Here is a 22743-nt window from a genome sequence, read left to right as displayed (position 1 = left end):
ATCGGAAGCATAGCGTGAGAACGCGAATGGATCGATAAATAATTCGAAGAGGGTGGGTAGCAAGGGGGTGGAACAGGGAGGAACAAGGGGGAAGGGGGAAGGGGGAAGGGGGAGGGGGAGGGTTGTACCGGTGCTGTTGGCCGAGTAAAATCGTTAACCAACATCACGATATCGTTACTACTCCTTTCAACCCTCTTCTTCTCCTTTTCACCCACCAACCTATACGCCCCCAACCTCCCCCAATCCACCCTTCTTCTATCCGTTTCCTTCTTGGATACAAAAGCGTTACTTTTCTCGATTTATCGGTCTCGCAAATCGAGCAAGTAATTTTGCAAAGCTTACCTCCTCTCCGTCACGGTCTTGCAAATGATAATTTTCGGTTGATGCTTGAGAATACACACATGCACAAACACGTGTATATAATATGCGAGTTGACGAGCATGCGTATCGTATTTTAGATCGACTTCTCGTGCAAAACGTGCATACTTGAGTCATGATAATAAACCTAACAACTATGAAGTCAGGTTTCTATATAAATCTTCGTTGACCCGATAAGAAAAAATAAAATAAAACGATCGTAGTTCATTCTAATCGTAAAATTTTGTATTACTTTCCTAACGGTACTTTGTTCATCATCTAACAACAACTTAAAGGAAACCTTTTCCTCCCTCATCGTATTTTTAATTTATTTTCTTTATTTTCTACATTTATCAAATACCGGGTGTTCACTGCCATGCGTTAATGTGGCTCATCTAAGCTCAAATATGACGTTGTTGTAGGTTATGTTCAAATGTTTTAGCGCACTCATCGAAATCTATGACCAACAGATGGCACTGGACTTGTCTGTATCTTTTGTTGTTGTTATTAAATGAATTAATTATTTTATAAATAAATTAGTGTAATAGAAACCTCGTTGTATTCGAATGCAGCGTTGTGTCTGTCAACATTTCAAGACAATTAGTGAAAGTATTTTTGGAGATTAGAGATTAGGTACAAACGAAATCTACATTTTTATAAATTTCGATATATTTTTGTTCATATTTTATTGTCATTTATTAATTATTTTATTTTTAAAGTTTATTATTTAACAATTTATTAAAGTTTTCATGAATTAGACTTCCAAACGTGTTAATCAAACGAGAACATTTTCAACATGATTTTTTCTTGTCATCTTTTCTTTCACTCTTTCATTCTAATCATCTTATTATTATTATTTTTTTTTTTATTATTATTGTTATTGTTGTTTTATTAGTTAGGAGAAAGAAACGAGCTCTTGATGAAGTCTCGGGAAAAGATCGCGTGTTAAAATCCCTAAGGTTTGCTATATTTAAAAGCGTAATAACGATACCGATCACTGTAGAAAGAACTGGGTGGGTGCTGGTGCAAGCAAAAGATACGCATCTGAACTGTAAACAGGGCGAGGAGTATCGATTTGAAATTATAATGATTTTTTCTTTTTTTTTCTTTTTTTTTTTAACTAATATTTTAATAGAAAGTAATGCATAGGTGGTGGTGCATACTTGGGTTCAACCAATTTCGATTTATTAATTGAATATCAGTTAAATTGATACACATATTATAAAATAATACTTTTCTTATATATATATATATATCAATAATTTAAACATCTCTTTTATCAATTCGATACAATTTAATATCTTAGAACATGTCAATGTATAATAAAAATACACAAAAGTATAATTTCGAATGAGAAAGAAGGGGGGTAGAATAGAAAAAGGATATAAAATGGTAGGATTAAAAATGAGAAAGAAAGATTCGAAAGATATATATATATATATATATATATATAATATATAATATATAAAAGAGGTAGTAGAAAAGGTTCATCAGTGAGGTCGACGGAGGAAAGTAAAGCGGCTTCTCTTCCGCCGAGTGAAGTCCAAATGCACGCGAGAGTCGTCTCACATGCATACATTCATATGAAACACATTTACAAACATACACACCCCCCACCCATCCACCCACATATATATATGCAATTATACAGGCTGGTGCACACATAGGAGAGACTTGGGTATATGTGGTAGTACAACGTGGCGCCAGTGAACACCACATACGAGAACCGAGTTTTACACATCGGGCAAAAGTTAGTTCCTAATTATTCAGATTTTCAAATTAATGTTTCAGCCGACAATGATGGAGCATCCGGATCGTCTTTCGTCTCCCTCTTTTTTTCCTTTATCGCTCGGACGCAAGCCAGACGTACTAACACATATAAACACATACATGTATTTATATATATATACACGTTTGAATGTATATATACAAACGTATCATTCGTTCACGTACGTTCATTCGTAGGTAAAGTAAAGCATACGAGAGGGAGAGAGAGAGAGAGAGAGTATCCTGGACCGTTTACAACCTACCCTCTTTCCAACCCTCTTCCTCACCACCCCCTCCTCGTCTCTTCCGCCTCCTTCTCGCGATTTTCTACGGAAATACCCACAGGGATTCGTTGAAAATACTCAAAACTGATTCTTCTTTATTTCATCCTCATCCCCTCCCCACCACCATTCCCATTCTCACTCTACATTTCTCATATTTTTCTATTTCATTTTTTTTTCTCCATTCTTTTCTTTCCTTTCTTTCTATAATATCTTTTCGAGTGGATACGAGTTAGTTGTAAAAAAAAAAAAAAAAAAAAAAAATAAAGATGGGACTTAGTTAGTAATTTTCAACTAGGGAAATAATTTGCAATTTGCTTTATTTCAGATAACTTTGGAATGAACTTTTTTTTTCTATAAAATTAATTATATTATTTTTATTAATAAATTATTTATATGTATAAATAATTATAAGTAAAAAGTTTGACAATGTTAAAGAATATTTTGAATGAAATTCAAGTTAATATTGTTACGATTGGTTTATTCTTACAACATAGTGTTGATTAATCAAATTTATTTTTTTTTTTCAAGTGTGCAATCTTTGTTTTAGAAATGATCAAGAATACCACAAGACAAAAATGAAAAGGACAATGTGGCAAAACTTTATCAAAGATGTCTGTAAGACTGTATATAAGACGATACAGGAGAAGTGAGGAGTGAGTGGTGGTTAGATTTGTTCTACGTGTGCTCGTAAGAGAAATACGATGCCACCTGAGGTAGAATGTACGTGCAAACGGAAGATAAGGGTTGTGAGAGATCAGGTAGACTAAAGAGAGAGAGAGAAAGAGAAAGACATAATAATAACGGGGAAAGCCTATGTTGTATATGGTGAAAAGTAAAAGGGTAATTGAATATGATTCAAACTTGTGACTGTACAATCATTCTAATCATACGTATTTATTATTATTTTTATTTGAATTTTTCAAGAAGACACTATTGCAATTATCTTCCATTTAATTTTGTGTCTCAAGAAAAATAAAAAAAATAAAAAATAAATAGATGAGTATGAAAGATATTTTAGTGTATCGTAAACGTAAGAAACTGGAATACGATCGGTGCAAGTACGATAACGTTATCACATTTTTATTCGATTCGAGTCACGATTGCGACATTAGTCAGTATAATATATATACATACATATAAATACATGTATGTATGTGTGTACATACACGTTATATCTAATATTTTCATTAGGTTTACATTTCGATAACCTGATTTGATTCTTTGATTTATTATAATTAACAACTACCGAGACATTTTTGTTACATTTAAAATACTCACTCTATATATATATATATATATGTCATTTATTAATTTCTATATTAAATAATAAAATTTAAAAAAAAATTGTATGATGTGTGCAGATCACACACGGTGAAAGTGAAACCTTCAAAAAACTAAGCTTCAAATGCAGAGTATCAGAAGTAGGCTAATTTTGGGGTTTATTTATTATACAATAGACATAATTTTGTAAATTAATATTCTAAATTTGTTTACTGTTCTAATCTTATATATATAGATTATAATATATGATAGTTTTTTTCTTGTGGGAAACTTTAAATGATATTTGCCATTAGTGTCCAGTCAAAGAATTAATTTGTTGAGATACACACAAGCACACATATGCACACCAATTAGTAGCTAAGAGTGGGGAGGCTGGGAGTGGGGAGGCTGGGAGTGGGGAGTTCACAAATAGGAAACCGAGGAAACAAGAAACAAATGAACACTGTCTTCTATCTCATTCTCTCTCACACTAAATCCTATAGCCTCTTTTTATTGATGCATTTTCGTTTCATCTGTTTCATACTTTAACGTTTCATGTGATTTTCAAATCACACTGACTCTAAAAAAAAGTTTTCACTTTCAAAAAAACAAACAAAACAAAAAATGTAGTCACGAAACTTTGACCAAGGGTCAAAGGGTTATCTTTTTCGTTTCGTACATGCGAGTCTCATTACAAATCGTACTTTTTAAATAATCGGGGGTAAAAAGAGTAACGCGTGGTAGTGGGAGGGTTGACTTTCTACGAGTAAAACTGTAAGGGAAATATGTAGAAAAAGTGGTGGTGGTGATGATGGTGGTGGTTGTGGTGGTGGTGATGAGAAAAGGAAAGGAAGAGTGAGATGTGGGTGGTGAAATGGGGGGAGGGAAGGGGAGGAGAGGGGGTGCAGTACAGAAAGGGATCAGGTGGGGAGAAGGGTAAGGGGTAAGGGAAAGGTAGATGAGGGAGTTATTCCGTGAGTTTCTATATTTTGTTCTACTTCAAACTTACGAAATGAATATCTAACGATATTGGCTCTCCTGGCGTCCCGCACAAGCCGACCACGAAACCCCGCAACGGAAACGAAACGAAACGAGACGAGAGAGGATACGAAGTGAGAAAAAGATAGATGAGAGACGAAAAGAGATATAATATGAGAGAGAAAGAGAGAGAGAGAGAGAGAGATTGGCCAACACATAGCAGGAAGCCTCCCTTTTTCTCGTAAGCACTCGTTGCACTTCCTCTAACCCACGTAATTTTTGCTCGAGTGCAAATATTCCCAGGTTTTTACCATACCTCATCCCACTTACCTCATCCCACAAACCCCCCCCCCCATTGCCTTATTTCTCATCTAACTCTCTCGGTATCCTCGAATTTACTCGTCGAAAAAATATATATTCTCAAATTGGGAATATCCCTTAAAATGTATTTCCAAAAGTACAAAAGAATGAAATGAATTTAGTCAGGATTGTTGATGTTTTTAACTATTTACATTGTTCTTATAGTCATTTTTTTCTTTTTCTTTTTCTTTTTTACATATCATTAAATGCACATGGGGTGTATTTTATTATGAATAATATACGAAGGGTAAAGAAGTTTGAATGAATTCATTTGATTTGTCCACAAATGATAAAACAACAAACGACAAATCTTCTTGACAAATCGAATTTTTAAATTGCGTTCAAGTTTCATCGTCAGAGTTGCGTCAAGGTTTGCATCAGAGTTTTCGGAATAACCTAATTAACTTAATATATATATATATATATATATAAGTAAACTGTTAAATTATATACTTTCAGTGACTAAATTTCATATTTTTTAATAGAAATTGATGTGCAAGTTTTTTAATGATACACAAAACGTTAGATTAAGTATTTTCTTTATAAATATATACACGTATTGTATAACATTTTCAACCATTTTAATCGGATTGTACATTCGTTTATACATTTATACGAAGCAAAGACTATTATTCACTGTATTCTATTATCTTTTCTCTCTCTCTCTCTCTTTTGTAGATGATTTGCTAGAAAGAATATTTATTGTATATAAGTTGATAAAAGCACATAAAGCTTTCCATCGTTTAATAGTACCTTTCTATATCTCTCTTACTGTTACTCTTTTCTATTGTGTCAACTAATCCGTCCACTTGGAATAAGTCTAATCACTTTTATGGCATACAACGAATCACGAAAATATTGCATATTATAGACCAATTAAATTCACCGTGTCAATTTGCATTAATAAATCATTTACCTGGTGTACACTAACAGTCAAAAGCTTAGATTCTGGTTTATCAATACAGTCCGATCAATTTGTCAACATAATTTCTGATTTTACCTTATCATTTTCTAACCTTTTTTTTTATTATTATATATAAATATGCAAATATACGTGTGTTTGTATATTATAATGACACAGTTACAAATGATAGTACGAAAAGAGTTGATTGGTTGTTAATGAACGATATAAAATTAATATGTTTCGTCCGATTATTCGAATATCCAAGACCGATTGTTTGTTCATGCCGCGCCATAATGTCGTCTATTGCGTACTCGATTGTTTCTTATCGCAATAATTATCATCAGCAAATCTTCCTATCTGTGTAAATATGTTAATATCATTATGGGATATATCTACATTTTATTTACCTATCATTGACATCATCATAATCATCATCATCATCATCATCATCGTCATAATCATAACCGATATATATATATATCAATTTTATCACCAAACTCGATTTAAAAAGAAACTTTTATCGTTGTCATGCAATCAGTGATAAATTAATTATTAACTAATTAAAATAGGTAAGATTAAATAAAATTTGTTAATAAAATATACAATTACTTTATTATATATTAAAAAATAAATCAAACAAAATTATTCATCATATAATTGATATAATAAATGATTAAACAATTATTGTTAATGTATCCAAATAAATGCCATGCAATCAGTGATAAATTAGTTATCAATTAATTAAAATATAAAAATTTGTTAATAAAATATACCAAAAATTTCCCTTTGTGCAATTAATTGTAAATTAATTATTAAACAATTAAAATAGTTGATATTAATTTTCCTTTGTACTCCAAAATAAATCAAACACTATTAATTGTGTTCAATAATATATCACACAAATGATATAAAAAAAATAATTAAACAATTATTGTTAAAATATTCAAATAAAAAATCATAAAGGAATGTTGAAGAATAAAAAAAATGAAAAAAAAATAATAATAATAATAAATAAAAAGGAAAGATGTAAAGGAAGGTAGGTAAGTTTACTCTGAAATCACACGCGAACGTAAAAGACAGGATGATCCTATCCTTTTTTTACCTCTCTTGGAAATAAGCTAGGTAAAGGGGTTAGGGTGAGGGGAGAGGGTGAGGGGGGAGAAGTTGAAACGCATCTACGAGAGAAGAGAGGATCGTATTCTCTCGGTTATTTCTTGATCTACAGTTCTCGGTACATTAGCCAACGTGTTTTGAAACACTCCGCGAACATGTTTGCGTTGGCACACGGTTTCTCTCTTTAACTCTTTCATCTATTCGCGATACGAGTTTCATATTCTTTTTTTTTTTTTCTTTTCTTTTTGCTCATTTATATTTCTCTTTCTTTTTCTATCTCACGAGCTCCTAAGGATTTTTGAACTCTCGTAAAAAGAAGACACAAGATGAGAATCGTGAAAAGTGGTTCAAAACCAAAACCAGAGAAACCGATCCCTCTTTTTGTTTTTTTTTTAACACCCTATATTATTATTTTTTTTTTTTTTTTACATCATTGAAAGCAGAAATCTTAAGTCTTCTTTGAAAAAATGATTCTATATTTTTGTATTGTTTTTTAATTATTTTATAAACAGTTTTTCATTGCTTTTAGTTTTCTTTGATTTTATTCTTTCTGTTAAATATGAAATACTTGATTACTTTTTTTATTATAAGATTGATTAGGTTTATTTAAATGTTAAATAATATATTAGATATATTTGTTTAAACAATAAATACTTTTTCTTTCTTTTTTTTTTAAGTATCTTATTTTGTCAACATTATATTTTAGGAATATTAAAATAATTCTATTTCCAATGCGAACGCGTCATCCATTGGTATTCATAAGCTTGGGGTCTTTTTTTTTGTCTTAGCGATTCATAAATTTTGTTTTTTTGTTCCTCGTCTTTTTTCCAAATTATTTTTCAAACCAAAGGAAGATCAAAGAAGATGCCGATAAGTTTGAATGAAGGATCGCACACTTTTGGTTGGTTAACGTTTGAAAGATAATTTTGAAGATTTTCATTTGATTTAAATACTCAAATTATTGTTTAACAATTAACCATAATTAATTGTTTAACTTTTAATTTAAATGAATTTAAAATTAATTGTTCAAATTTTCCTAAGAAATCTTTTAACAATCGAACTATAATTCCTTTTTATTATATTATTTGCAACTAAACAAAAAAAAAAGAAAAACAAAGAATAATTGAACGTTACGAATAAAAGATGAATTAAAAAAAAAAAAAAAAAAAAAACAAACAAAAGAAAAAAGAAGAACAAATTTCTTCGAAACAAATGAACAGTGAAACTCGTTCGGAATTCGAGTCCAATTGCGATGAATATTTTTTCTAAGGAGAATGAATTAAAAAAAAAAAATGAAAGCAAAAAAACAAAACAAAATACGCGCGATATATTTCGTACGGTAAGCTGCATTTATGTTTCAATAACACTGATGCCGCCGCATCGACGTTGCACAACCGGAAACGGAAGTAATCCAGGACAAGCTAGAAGCATGCTTATCATCGTATTATCAATCGCTTAGAGACCCGTTCGCTATTATTTTTCCCTTATATTTGCGGCGACTCATTTATATATACATATATACATATATTGTACGTGTATGTTAGTATTTTACCTATCGTATGTGGTCATAAGAGCCACATCCTATCCGGGAATAATTTCATTTTATTTTTATCTACCATTTCTTACTTCACATTTATATATATATGTATTTTATTTCTTTACAATTAATTCGATTAACAACTTAAAAACTTCCGTATATTTTTTTCTTTTTATTTATTAAACGTTTAATAATTAATTTGTAGACTGGTAAGACGATTTGATTATGCATTCGCATACAACTAAGTTTTGTTTACATTAATTTAATGATAAATTAATTAAAATTAATATAAAAAAAAAAAACAAGAAAAAGGAACAGTTAAATCCAACGCCATCTGTTGACTATAGATTTTGGTGAATGCGTGAAACATTTGAATATAACCTAACCTTTATTTCAACAACAACAACAACAACGTCATATTTTGACTCACAAAAGCCATAATAACACATAACACAACTAGTTCATTTTAATTTCTTTTTGTAATATGAGATGTGTCAGTCTTATATCGAAACGTCATAACGATTTTGCGATATCTCGATAATCATTAATCGACAAGTTGATTTTAACATGCATGTTAATGACGTGTGTTAGATTTGTTTTCGTTTGTGTTATTTGATAATTAAGATTCGATCATCGAAAGAATAAAAAGCGAAAGATAAAATGAAGATTTGAGGTTAGGGTTAAAGAAGGAGGGACCGATGTAATGAAAGTTTGTGGGTTGTGTTGTATTAAAATCGTTATCCAATGTAATCAAATAAACGTTGGATCTATATTACGTTCGAAGAAAAGATACTCGTCATCAAAACTGTCAGTTGATTCGTCGTGTTAATATTTTGTATGTATGTGTGTAATGAAAGCAGTAAAAATATCAATTCTCAAGAGAGAAAGAGAAAGAAAAAGAAAGAAAGAAAATGAAAGTAGCGACAATCAACGATGGGGTGACATTGCAATCGTCTTTTTTAACGTCAACGTCGTTCTCTTGTTTCTGCGTTATCTCTTAGCAAATAAAATTGAACAAGAAAAAAAAAGAAAAAGAAATTAGAAAAAATGGGAGTGGGGGATAAGAAGAAAAGTTTTTACTTTTGATGAAAAATAATCTTTACGTAAAAAATCATTGAATTTCTTTATTTCTTAACGTTTGAAATTAATCCAACATTTTTGCTTCTATAAATTCTAAAATGATTTTATTTCGTCTGAATAATTGGCACGCTTGCTATCAATATTAATTACACCTTAAATATATATATATATATTAAAGTATACTTTTAGATTGGAGCTTAATAAATGATCATTGTCATCAATTCCACCCACGTAACCTTACAACTTCAACTAAAATCAACACCAACCCACCCTCCTTCATCCCTTCTACTATCCAACCATTAAAATTCTTGGTCCAAGTATTTTTGTGATATAAATAAGTGTCATTGGTTGTATTTTCTAATCGATCATTTTCATATTTCTATATTTGAAATTATATTTATCATATTATTTGTTTGTTCAAATGAATTTATATTACGAATGATACACACTTGATATATTAATGATATATTAATAAAATTATGTAAATAATTGTTTTGTTAATAGTATTAGATTAGATATGTGTTAGAAAAGTCGTTCGTTAAATTTCATATTTTAGTTTAGAACAAAGTAGCGATCTTTTGCACCAGTCACGTCACCGATGCCAATTATCTTAATGCCCACCACTCTCTCTCTCTCTCTCTCTCTCTCTGTCTCTCTTTGTCTCTCTCTTTCTTTCTCTTTCTCTTTTATGAGATGACTATACCATGTCTAAAGGCACACGTCCAAACGAGAGTTGAGTTTGTGTGCAACATAGTTTAATGTTTCAACCGTGGAGACTATCATTCGCCATCGTTTCTTCTCTTCGTTTTTGAGAATCGAAGAGAGGGTGATATATCTTTCTCTCTTTCTCTTTCTCTTTGATATTCTCTCTCTCTCTATCTCTCTCTTTCTCTCTTTCTTTATTTGAAAATAAATCACTCATGTAACTCTGGTGATTCACTAATTTGAATAAAGAACGGAAAAAAAGAGAGAGAGAGAGAGAGAGAGAATGGGATACGATAGAAGGAAGAAGATAATAAATAACTTTACTTTACGACTAATCGTAGATGTTTCAATTTTTCTTTTTTTTATTTTTATTTTTTTTTTTTTGCTCTTTCACGATAAAATATTTATTTATTCATCTATCATCTCACGCGAGAGGATTTTGATAATATTTTTTTCTTCTCCTTTTTTTTTTTTTTTATCTTATTTTTCTTATTATATTTTACTTTGATTTGACAAATTATTATTCATTTTTTAAAACATTGGAATATTTATCATATAAAAGAAATATATATATATATATATTTAAATTATTACTAATAAAAATTAAGGTGAAAGTGAAATATTAAAAAAAAAAAAAAAAAATTGAATCAATATATTATTTGTCTTTTTAAATTATTTCAATTCAATTACAAATATATAGATTAATAAAATGTAAATAATCAAAAACAATAAGAATAAAATTGTTTCACATACAAAATGTTAATATTAAATCCTTCATAAACTAAAAAATGAAAAGAAAAAAAAATTCTAATAAATTACAAACATTTAAATAATTAAAAATATAATTATAATATTAAACAAATAAATAATAATTCTAATTAATATATATATTCATTACGATTATATTATCATTATAATTTTTATCAAATTACTTAGCAATTCAGTACAGTCGCAACATTATTTAGTTTTCCTTATTGTTCTTCCATTTTTTCCTCCACCTCCTTCCATACTTAGTTTTAATTTTATCTTCGCTTCATCGCATAATCAAGTCACCGATCAAAGTTCCATTAGCGTTAGCATTTCTTTAAATCGACAAATAATACAAATCATTTCAAGTTTTCTATAGCCCATGGATGCACCTAAACGGAATAAAGAAGAAGACGAAGAAGAAGAAGAAGACATTTCAACCCCCGACCAGCATAAATTCTTATCCGTTTAAATGGCATCGTTCGTATTTTCACCATCGAACATTCCTCATCTTCGTCATCCCACCCCCACCCTTACCCCCCACTACCCTATAAAGAATAAGGTTTCCGAATGAAAAGTGACAGAGACAGAGAAACAGTGAATGAGAGAAAAGTACGAACGTGAATGGATGAAAAGAAGGAGAGAGAGAGTAAAAGATGGATTGAAATGAAGAGGGGTAAGAAAGGGCTAAGGGGTGGTGAAAGGAGGAGGGGGGGAGGAGAGGATGAGATCGGTGATTATCGGCTTCGGAGATTACAACAACGAAGAGTAGAAAGGACTGAACGGGGCTGGGCTGGGCTGGGCTGGGGCTGGGGGTGGGGATGAAATACTTACGAACGTTTCGAACCAAACGATTTTCTTCTCTCGATGTTGTAAAAGAAAGAGATGAAAGATCCCTTAGAAGGGTAGGCGTGAAAAAAGAGAGTAAGAGAGAGAGAGAGAGAGAGAGAGAGAGCTGGAGTGACTGTTATTGGCTCTAAGGAGGATACTTATTGAACTCTTAGCGGCTTTTTTTTTTATCGCTCCTTTCTCACGCTTTAAGTGTTTTCGGCTTTTGTTTAAGGACGGGCCCAACCCTTCTTCTTATTCTTGTTCTTCTTCTTCTTCTTTTTCTTTATTCTTCTTCTTATTTTTTTTTTCTTTTTCCCCTGAGCTTCTTCGAGGAGATTCAGGTTAGCATTATACCAACTCGAGTACGACGTGCCACGTTTCTTCCCTTTCCAACCCTCGACATTGTGTCCCTTCCCCTACCACTGTATGTGTTTCACTTCCAACATTCCCAACCGTCGTCCAGACCTTCATCTTTGCAACCTCGTGTTAGATTTTTACGATCAGGATAACTCTGCTCGTAGCAGGTAACATCGTAAAGACGAAAGAAATTGCAACACATTGCAAGGGGTTGTTGTTTGCCAACTACCCACTTAAGCTTTACTTAACTTAACTTTATTTTAAGTAAACCTAAGGTGTGTGAAAAATTCCAATTACTATCCGTAGTAATAATTAGTTTTTTTTTTTTTTTTAACACATTATCCTACTAACTATAAGCTCTATTATGTTTTATTTTGTGTATGTGTGTATGTGTTTTCTTTGTCTCTAGTACCTAGTCTCTTTTTGTTTTTTGTTTTTTTGATTTGATCTTCGTTCATTCTAGTTCCTTTTATCGGCTTGCTAGTGTAAGAGAGATTTATCGTTGTTACGCACGCTTATTAAAATTCACCTTTTACTGATGTCGATGTAAACGGCAGCAGAGAACAGACGCGAACGCGAACGCGAGCGCACGCGCGTGCAAAGCCAAAACGATGAGAGAGAGGATTATTGAAATTATTCCTAGCACCACGTTGGATGGATATCGCTTGATAAAACACCAACCACCCCCCACCCCCATCCCTACCCCACAAACTTGCTCGTATACGTTTACGCATGTATACGTTTATCTGTGTACGTGTGTATTATGGGAGAAAGAGAGGAAGCTAATGCATTCCTCGAGTTATTCATGAATTTACTTGCTAATATCCTACCCGAACGTTTGCTTTTATTTTCATCATTCTCTTTCTATCCTTGCTTTTTATTTTTTTTTATTTTTTTTGTTGTTTTTCTTCCACTCTTTTCTCATATACACTCTTTGATACTATTCGATATCGATAAAAACATGTCTCTCTTGGTATGCAAATGTTCCTCTCTCTCGCCATAGCATATTCTTCTTGCGACCTTTCATCCTCTCTCTCTCTTTTTCTCTCTTTCTCTCTTATTTTATTTCTTTCTTTGAGATAATTTGTACAAAACAACTTCGGTGCACCGATTTCCATCAACGTTTTCGTTCAGGTTTTCATTCGTTCTCTCGAATTTCAAATCAACTTGTGCATACCTTCAAACCAGTTACAATGCTTACTTCGAAAGGCAATTATTTAATCCATCGATGTGCAACCTAACCCCCGTCCAACTTTTTCTGATTCTCAAACTCCTTACTAACTCCCTATTTCACCCCCGAGGAATAATAATAAATTCTGTTTGTCTGAGGAGCCCCCCGACTATTAGTATCGAAAAAAAATCAAGAAAATTAAATCAAATGAAATAAAACGAGATGGATAGAAACACGTGTGTGTGTGTGTGTGTGTGTTTGGTTTAATAATTCAAATGGAAAAAATTGCAAATACGAATTCTAAAGAGTCCCCAATTTTTACATCACAATCAACGTTAGTTGGTTTAGTGACAAATGACAAACGGGCTAGTGATATTATTGAGAATAACTTTTGGGGAATATAAAATGTTCCTAAAGATTTTCGAACTCCCAATTTGAATCTTATTCTTGTACGATTAAAAAAATTATATTTGAAATTGGTTATAACAGTTGGATTAAATTTAATGCACACATTTCTATGACTTTGTTTAAAATGATGTTAGTTAATTTTCAGAAATAAAAAATGAGAACAGAATAAATCGAATCTAGGAATGTTTTGATCTGTAACAATTTGAAAATGAACAGTATGATTATTCGTTCTAACAAATTCGGGCTCTTTGCCCAAGAATTAGCGAGATACTAACGATTGATTCGCTATTTAGAGAACTTCCTGTTAAAACGTATCATGGATGCTCCACATTAAAATCGAATAATGGCCGTCATTATCTCCGATCATTCTTGTGCCGTAAAGCAGCTGTTCGTAGTACTCTTGTCTAGTTTCGGGTCAATCCCACAACCCCTTTGACTACCCTTACCCAATTTTTCTTTTCATACTCGTGAAAATTGTGGGCGTGAGAAGAGGAACAAGAACAACTACAAAAGAAAACCAAAAAGTGTAAAAAACATTTTTACAGTTAAAGACAGAAGTTAGTTGCTATTTTTGATTTTGTAAAGCAAGTCTCGTCTGTGTCCGAAGTAAAGAGACATTCATTACACATAAAAGAAATAAAAACAATAAGAAGAAAGAAAGAGAGAGAGAGAAGATGTAGAAGATGAAGAAGAAGAGATGCAAGTGAAAGAGGGTGGGGTTTAAAAACGATTCTTGGTTATTTACTCAGCCGATAAATATACGATAATGTTATCGCCGTTAAAGTACGACACACAGTGTGCACGAAGCTTTCGAAATTTGAATTCGTGGTATAGTAGTAGTAGTAAGGTGTACGAGGGAAGGGGGTAAAGGGTTGGTACAGTGAATCGTAATAAAAGGTCGTCGTGAAAAGTGAGTAAAGCACGGACGAATGTTCTCTTTCTCTCTTTCTATTTCTTCTTCTTCTTCTTCTTGTTATTCATCTTGTTTTTCTTGTTCTTGTTCTTCTTCTTCTTGGTCTTCTTCTCTCCACCAACTCAGATCGCATTCCGGCGTCTTAACGACCCGCGCAACGGGGACCGAAAGTCCGAGATGCCGCAAGCTCGACGTTTCTAAATATAACGAAAACGTATATCTATTCGACATCGAGACCGAAACTTGCCTCGTGTTAAGAACAGTCTTTAAATCGGACCTCGACCCTCGCTGTTAAAGGAAAAAAAAAAACAAAAAGATGTGGCATGAATAAAGAACAAAAATATTATTACTTTTATATCTTCTTTCCAATAATATCAATGAATATTTTTATATGATTTATTTTAATTGGTTAAATATTGGTTGTATTATACTTTAATATCATTAATAATAATAATATTCAATCTTAAAGTAAAGATTGTTTAAATATTTATATAAAATTTTGTATTCACTTGCAGTTAATGGAACTGTTCTTCAATGCTAGAAAGAAATTGAAGATGAAATGATAAATTCACTTGCAGTATTAATATGATTAATAAAAATAATTAAATAAAGTAGCAATGCATAGGTTTAGTTTGAACAAAATAAATTATATATATATATATATATATATATATTTATGATAAACAAAAGTAATATCTGAAATTGAATTCACTTGCAATTAATTAACGGATCTTCAATGCTAGCCAAAAATTGAAGATGAAACGATAAAATTTCGTGACGAAAAAACAAATTATTAGCTCGTACAAGATTCTACAATGAATTTTTATAACAAAAAAAAAATAAAACAATTATTTTAACTAACCAACAATATTCTAAACATTATTCATCTTCAATTTGATATAAAATTGCAACTATAATTTATCGATTTAAAAAGTAAATCAATTCTAAAAGAGAGTCATCAAAAAGATAAAAAGCAGACACACACACACACACACACACATACGAACAAACAGACAGAGAAAGAGAATAAAAAAAAGAGGGGTAAGGGATTTTTGTAACGACGAAAGGGAAGCGTGATTCGAGGCGTTTATCGCAAATCAGAAAAGGTGAAGTGCGCTCCGTTAGCACGGCCACCGCAACGAGTTGCGCTCGCGGTATTCGGTTGTAAAACAGGGGGTTGAATATCTATCTCTATCTCACTCTCTTCCTCTTCCTTCCTCTTTCACTTCCCTTTCCACCCCCGTATTCGTGTTCACGTTTCACGTTCGTAGTATTCGCGTGTACGAGCGCGCGCGCGCGCGTTACTCGCGTCCGTTTCACGCGTGCGATCGCTCAACCAAAGAGGGTGGGTGACGAATAGATGGGGGATGTAAAAGAAAGAGTGAGAGAGTGAGAGTGAGAGAGAGAGAGAGAGAGAGAGAACCAGTAGCGTTAGTCATTCATTTCTACGCGTTTACGCATACTCACGCGAGTAATGCGGGAACCCTCGCGTGCAACAGTTAAACGTCGAGGTCTACTCGGTTATATGAATTTCGAGAACCACCTTTGCCACATATACAACACTGATTTTCGAACCTGTTTACTTATTACCATTTGTATATCTTCAAACTTCTTTACTTTCTATTGGTTTGTAGTTCACATTCGTGTATTTTGTGAAAAAGGTTCAAAGAAACGTCTTTCGATTATTTTTTGTATTATTGCATTAATTAAGGAATATGTTAAAAACAAATGTATTTGTTTAAATTATTAAAAATTAATTGAATATTCTTTATAGGGTTAATTTGTCAAATTGACTTACCTCTTTGTCCTTGGCCTGCAATTCCTGTTCGAGATTGCTATTCGGAGTTCTCCTGGGATTGCTAGCATCGTGTTGCTGCTGATCGCTTCCCTGCGAATTCTGGGACAATTGATGTCCCTCAGTCTTAATGTTACCATCGTTCGCGTTTGCAAGTTGTTCCTTCAACGCGGACACTTCCTTCTCTGCTAACGTTGCCCTCTGAAACAAACAAACAATTGCAATGTTATTAATATTTTTGTTCGAAATTTCAATCAATTCTGTATGCGGTCAAGATTATTTTGAAAAAAAAAAAGTTTTAACAAGGTGAGTTGATTCAAACAATTGTCCTAAACTTAGAATAGTCCAATTATTTGGTAGTTGTTTATTCTCATAGAAAAAAGATAGTACAAGCATATTTACAAAGTTGCAACAGAGTGAGTTGATACAAACACTGTTAAGATTTTACAGCAATCTTCCTTTTGTTTATTCTCATAGAAAAAGATAGAAGTATATTGAAGTATATTGAAAATATGAAGAACAAAAAGAAAAAATTGATGCAACATTTTCGTTAGGGCTAGAAAATGAAGAAAAATGAAAAGAAAAAAATTGATGTTCCAAGTATAGAAATTTTGTAATTCAAGACTGTGAACGTAAAAGCGATCGATTAAACGAGCCGTAGGGGGAATAACGAAAGTTTCTCGTAGCAGTTAATAACAATTGTGACGCAAGTTCGAGTTCGAGTTCGAGAGAGAGAGAGAGAGAGAGAGAGTTGGCGTTTCGCGGAACGAAATCGCTTCCGCGCTAACGCAGGCACGCACACAAACGTGCAGAAAACGAACATCGACACGGCTGGTAGCTGTAAATTTTCACGATTCTAGAGGCTACGGATCGTTCGAATTACCTACTACCGTTTAGTACCATGCGAAATTGATCGATTTCGCTTTCCTGACTCTAATTTCGTTAGGTACGATAAAGCATTAACTAAAATAGAAACTGCGTAGAGTTTTATTTAACTTCACTAAATTCTAAAGTACAGTTATTATTATTATTATTATTATTATACATTTTGTAATAATTTATATAATTAACGTATTATTAATATTATATCACGTTTTTCATTCTGATCTACAAAATTGTACATATATATATATAATTGTTATTTTTAATATTTATATATTAAATTTATTTATTAAATATTGTTAATTATTTTTATTACATATTTTTGGGTATATATAATAAATATTAATAACACTGTAATTTAAAAAATATAAGGTGTCATTTAAAAATCAAAAGTAGTCTTAAGAAACATAAAAAATAATTTTTGTAAACCTTTTTATTGCAATTTATAGTCAATCGAAAAATGTGAATAAAGTTATATGGGACACTCTGTATAAATATAAATTAATAATTTATATTTATTTTAAATATATCAAACATATTATTCATTTATCGTGGTTTTGAATAAATACAATTTTGATAAATATAACGTCATGTTAATTAACAAATTGTATCCTTGACGTATATATATATATATAAATGTATATCTTCAATATCCGGTTATCTTTTTAAAAAGAAAATGAATTCATTAGAAATAATCTTCAAACTTTTTCCAATACCTTATTCACATATATATATATATATATATATATATATATAGTTTTATTTAATAAACTTTTAAATATTCATCTCGTTCAATGAAAAATATTATTTAAATATAGAAATCATTTCCTTTAAGATAACATTAAAAATGTATCTCCAACGAATTTAAAATAAATCAATGAAAATTGTATTTTTTTTTGTTAACGATACCATAACCCTTTAAAACTCTGAATTATATTTAAAATTTCCTTATCAACAAATGTTATTTATAAAACTTACTTTTAATTACTAAAAAAATAAAAGGAAATTTAATTAATTAATTAATAAGATAAGAATAAAAATAAATAAACAAACAAAAAACAGAAAGATAAAAATTGAACGAGTCAAGTCACACTTTACATAAAAGTTCAAAAAGTTACAAACCAAAATCATGAGATTATGTTTAAAGAAAAAGACAGATGAACGTGAAAGAGAAAGGGACTTTATGGATTAACAATTTCCAAAAAAAAAAAAAAAAAATACAAAAAACAAACTTTACTCAATAAAGTATCTAATAAATATCGTTGGTGGTACGGTACCTTCGTCCCGATATTAATTATAGATGCTTTTATATTCAAAGTAGCTGAAGCTTTCTCTCTCTATCGATACAAGGGAGAATTGGGGAGTCAGAGGTGGAAGGATAGAAAGAGAAAGAGAAAGAGAGAGAGAGAGAGAGAGTAGGAGCCACCCCTTAGCCCTTGGCCACCCTTTAACTTTAACAAAACCCCCACCTTCCACGTGCGGTAATTCCTGCCCCGTTTCGTTCCTGTCTCCACCCCTCTCTTACTTTTAACCAACCCCTTCCTCTGTATATGCATATGCGTATGTGTATGTGTGTGTGTCTGTGTGTATATGATATTACCCTCTTGTTCGGAACCTCTTCTTCGATCCTGCTGTTCCTATCGGTGAAAATTCGTAAGTACATAAATACATGTGTATATATATATATGTGTGTATGTATGTATGTGTGTGTGTTTGAGAGGGAAGCTGTACAAGTCTCGATCGATTGGTCGAATCAAACAGGTTACGGGAGACTCCTCGTGTTGTTCGTTCAAGGATTGAATGGTAGGGGAGAAACCAGATTCGCTTTGACCATCCATGGTTACCAACTAGTTTCTACTGACCCATTATGTACATATTCGCATATATTGGATTTACATTTTTAAAGGAACATAAAATTTCATTCAATAATTTTGTGTTTTCTTTTTTTTTTCATTTATTTGAATTGTTAACATTCGTTAAGATTTTATTTATTGAATTGTTTTATTATATTAAATGAAATTGTTAAGTAATCAACAATTTCAATTGTCAATTTCAAAATTGGATTAATAATTTGTTTTAATTGAATATTTCAATGTAAATGTAATTTCTCATGTAATCAATAAGATTTGTAAATGTAAAGGTTAAAAGTTCTACGTATATATATATATATATTTTACGTTTAGTATGATACGAACTTAAGTATAATACGAACATTGCAAGTTAACTTGCAATCGAGTATCGACCCTAAGTTTTACTACGATTGCTAGTGAGGTTAAACGTATACTTTTCTACCTAACATTAACGCATACATATACAAGAAAATATATGTGTATTGATATCGGTAACATACAGTACAGGTGCAAAGTTTCATTGATCTATTCTAACATTTGATCGAGAACGTTCATAAGTAAACCCCTTTTATCAAACATCAAGTGTAACAAACGTAAGATATTTTATTATTCAATTGTTTTCCATTTTCTTTTTTTTTCAAATATTAATTTATCAAATACTAATATTCTAGTTATCTATTACAAAAAAAAATTAGACAAAGTTTAATCTACATTTAATAATCGTTGGAAGTGAAAATGAATGTTCTTGAAAAAAAACCTATGAAAAATTGTTTAAGTATTTTTAAGATTGTATTTTTTTTACTTTTTATTATTTTTAGACTTATTATAATTGTTGCTATTATAATACTAATATTCTAATTATTTATTAAAAAAAAAATTAGACAAAGTTTAATCTACATTTAATAATCGTTGGAAGTGAAAATGAATGTTCTTGAAAAAATCTATGAAAAAATGTTTAAATATTTTTAAGATTGTATTTTTTTTATTATTCTTACATGCATTATAATTGTTGTTATTATAATACTAATATTCTAATTATTTATTAAAAAAAAAAAAATTAGACAAAGTTTAATCTACATTTAATAATCGTTGGAAGTGAAAATGAGTGTTCTTGAAAAAACCTACGAAAAATTGTTTAAATATTTTTAAGATTGTATTTTTTTAAAATTATTTCTACATGGTTTATAATTGTTATTATTATTATTATTATTATTACTATTCTATACAACCGTAATCTGTTCGAATACTACGATGCGTGCGTGCGTCAACAGATATTAATTGCAAATGAAAACGAAGAATCATTGAAACTAGATACATATCAATGCAATAGGAGAAGGTCGAAATTCGATAACACTCGACGTGTTACAAATAAATATCTATGTAAGAACGATAATCAAATTCTAATCTCTTACACCAATTATTATTATATCACACAAGATAAAACGTCCTCCCCCCCTCCTCTCCCTCTCTCCCCACTCTCTTTCTTATCGTAAGATAATTTATTAACTATCGATTTATTGATTCAAAAAGCAAACAAGAACATCAAATATTTTCCTTTTTTTTTTTCTAAATCATCCTACAAAAATATATTTAAACGTTAATTATTATCTGATCGATCGCGTGAGGAATAAAAAAAAGAAAAAAAAATTACAAAAGACAAAAGTGATCGTTTGATGAATCATTGATGAACAACGCGTATCACGAGGATCACATAAGTTTGAATAAAGAGTGGGGGGAAAGGGGTAAAGGGGGTGAGAGGTGGGACAGTTGGGTGGAATGAGACGGAAGGATTGAAAATGGAAACGTAACAAAAAGAATAATCAAAATCGAAGAAGAAAGAAAGAAAAAAAAAAAAGAGAGAGAGAGGAGATGTAAGTTACTCGGTAAGATCCGTAATGAGCCATTGTTTCCTGCAAAAAGCCTTGACGATGTTATCGATAATTACGAAATGATACGGGAAGCATAAATATATATCCCGAGTTTAGAGCGTACCATTTTCTATGTGGTAGTAGTATAAATAGTATATAAATTTTTAAACATAGTTAATGGTACGACTGGAATTTCGAATGGCGGATGCGTATCGATAGTTGTCGAGTTGCATCCTGCAATATTTGTCACGTGGGGCACGTCCGCCGAGAAAAATGAGATGAGTGGGGTTGTTGTGTTAATGGTAGTGGGAGAAAGATAAAAGAAAAGAAACACGAGTAGAATCGATAAGATCAAACGATTTTGTTTTTCTACTTCTAAACAATCTTACTTGTTTTTCTAAAAAAAATCTTTCATATGATTTATGACATACATGTATGTATGTATGTATGTATGAATGTATGTATAAGTTGACAGGTATTTTTTAATTGAATCGTACGTATAATTATTATAAAAAAAAATTAAATTGTTATACATTTAAAATTGATTTGTTCTACGTGACACAACATTTTAATCATTTTAATTATAACATATTGTATACTATCAACAATTTTGATATTTTATATTTTATCAAAATGTTGATAGTAAATAGAATAATATAAATTTATTGTATAATTGAAGTGATATTAAATGAAAAAATATTATATACCTTTTCGTTTCTAATCAAGTATGTTTTTTTTTTTATCAGTTCTATTCATAAATCATATTATTAATAATCAATGAAATATAAATGAATAAATCTATGTATTGCAATAAAAGATATTATCGTGTGTGTAACACTTTCATTTAATTCAAATAAGCATGAAGTATTATTCAATGTATTAGAATTTTGGAAAAACATATTTCTTTGGAAATAATAAAGATGATTGACCAGTATATCGGGTAGAATCGGGTTCGACAATATTTTACTGTCGAATTCGTAATTACTTTAATTGGTTCCAGATGCTAATTAATGACCTAAACATATGCCGCGTTATATAGATCGCAGTCCGATAGGCCAAAGCATACAAACACATAGATATATTTATATATACATAAGTGTATAAGTGTATGCATACGTGCAAATGTAATACGTGTGGTGGTGTTACCCCAGGGACTGAGAGAGATCGGGGTGAGAACGCATGTGTTTGTCATTACAAGCTGTACTACGATGTTATCGTTTCTGAATACCACCCCTCTTACCCTCTCACTCTCCCACCCTCTCTCTCTCTCTCTCTCTCTCTCTCTCTCTCTATTCGTCTAACAGTTTCTTTGCTTTTTTATTTTACCTAAGATTGATCAATTATCACCAATCGTGTAATTAACAGCAATTTTCGTTTGATTTCGATTTAATCATTATTTCAATTCAATTTTATTTTACATAAAATTAATAGAAAAATAATAATCATCATTTTTTAGAAATATAGACAGATTTCAACTAAGGTATGTTAAGATCGGAATGTGTTGGGGATATATAGGTCGAGAAGATATATGTACAAGCGTGTCTCTGTCTATGTATAAGTGTAAAGGAGACGCATG

The 22743-nt window shown here is 31.0% G+C and overlaps 1 protein-coding gene across 5 annotated transcripts in view; it reads right to left on the bottom strand.

Moving 5' to 3' along the window:
- cut (homeobox protein, cut) overlaps nt 1-22743 on the bottom strand; it is a 163116-nt gene that overhangs the window by 67885 nt on the left and 72488 nt on the right. For all 5 annotated transcript variants that reach the window (XM_089175038.1, XM_089175040.1, XM_089175041.1 and 2 more), the window contains one exon: nt 16571-16768. In XM_089175038.1, coding sequence (XP_089031164.1) covers nt 16571-16768 — 198 coding nt within the window. The remainder of the gene's footprint in view (nt 1-16570; nt 16769-22743) is intronic.

Source organism: Polistes dominula, unplaced genomic scaffold (genome assembly GCF_049000335.1).
Source record: "Polistes dominula isolate Pdom_NZ unplaced genomic scaffold, Pdom_raw_medaka contig_78, whole genome shotgun sequence".
In the NCBI taxonomy this organism is placed as follows: domain Eukaryota; kingdom Metazoa; phylum Arthropoda; class Insecta; order Hymenoptera; family Vespidae; genus Polistes; species Polistes dominula.
Note: the sequence above shows the minus strand (reverse complement) of the source record. Positions and strands in the feature narration are given on the sequence as shown.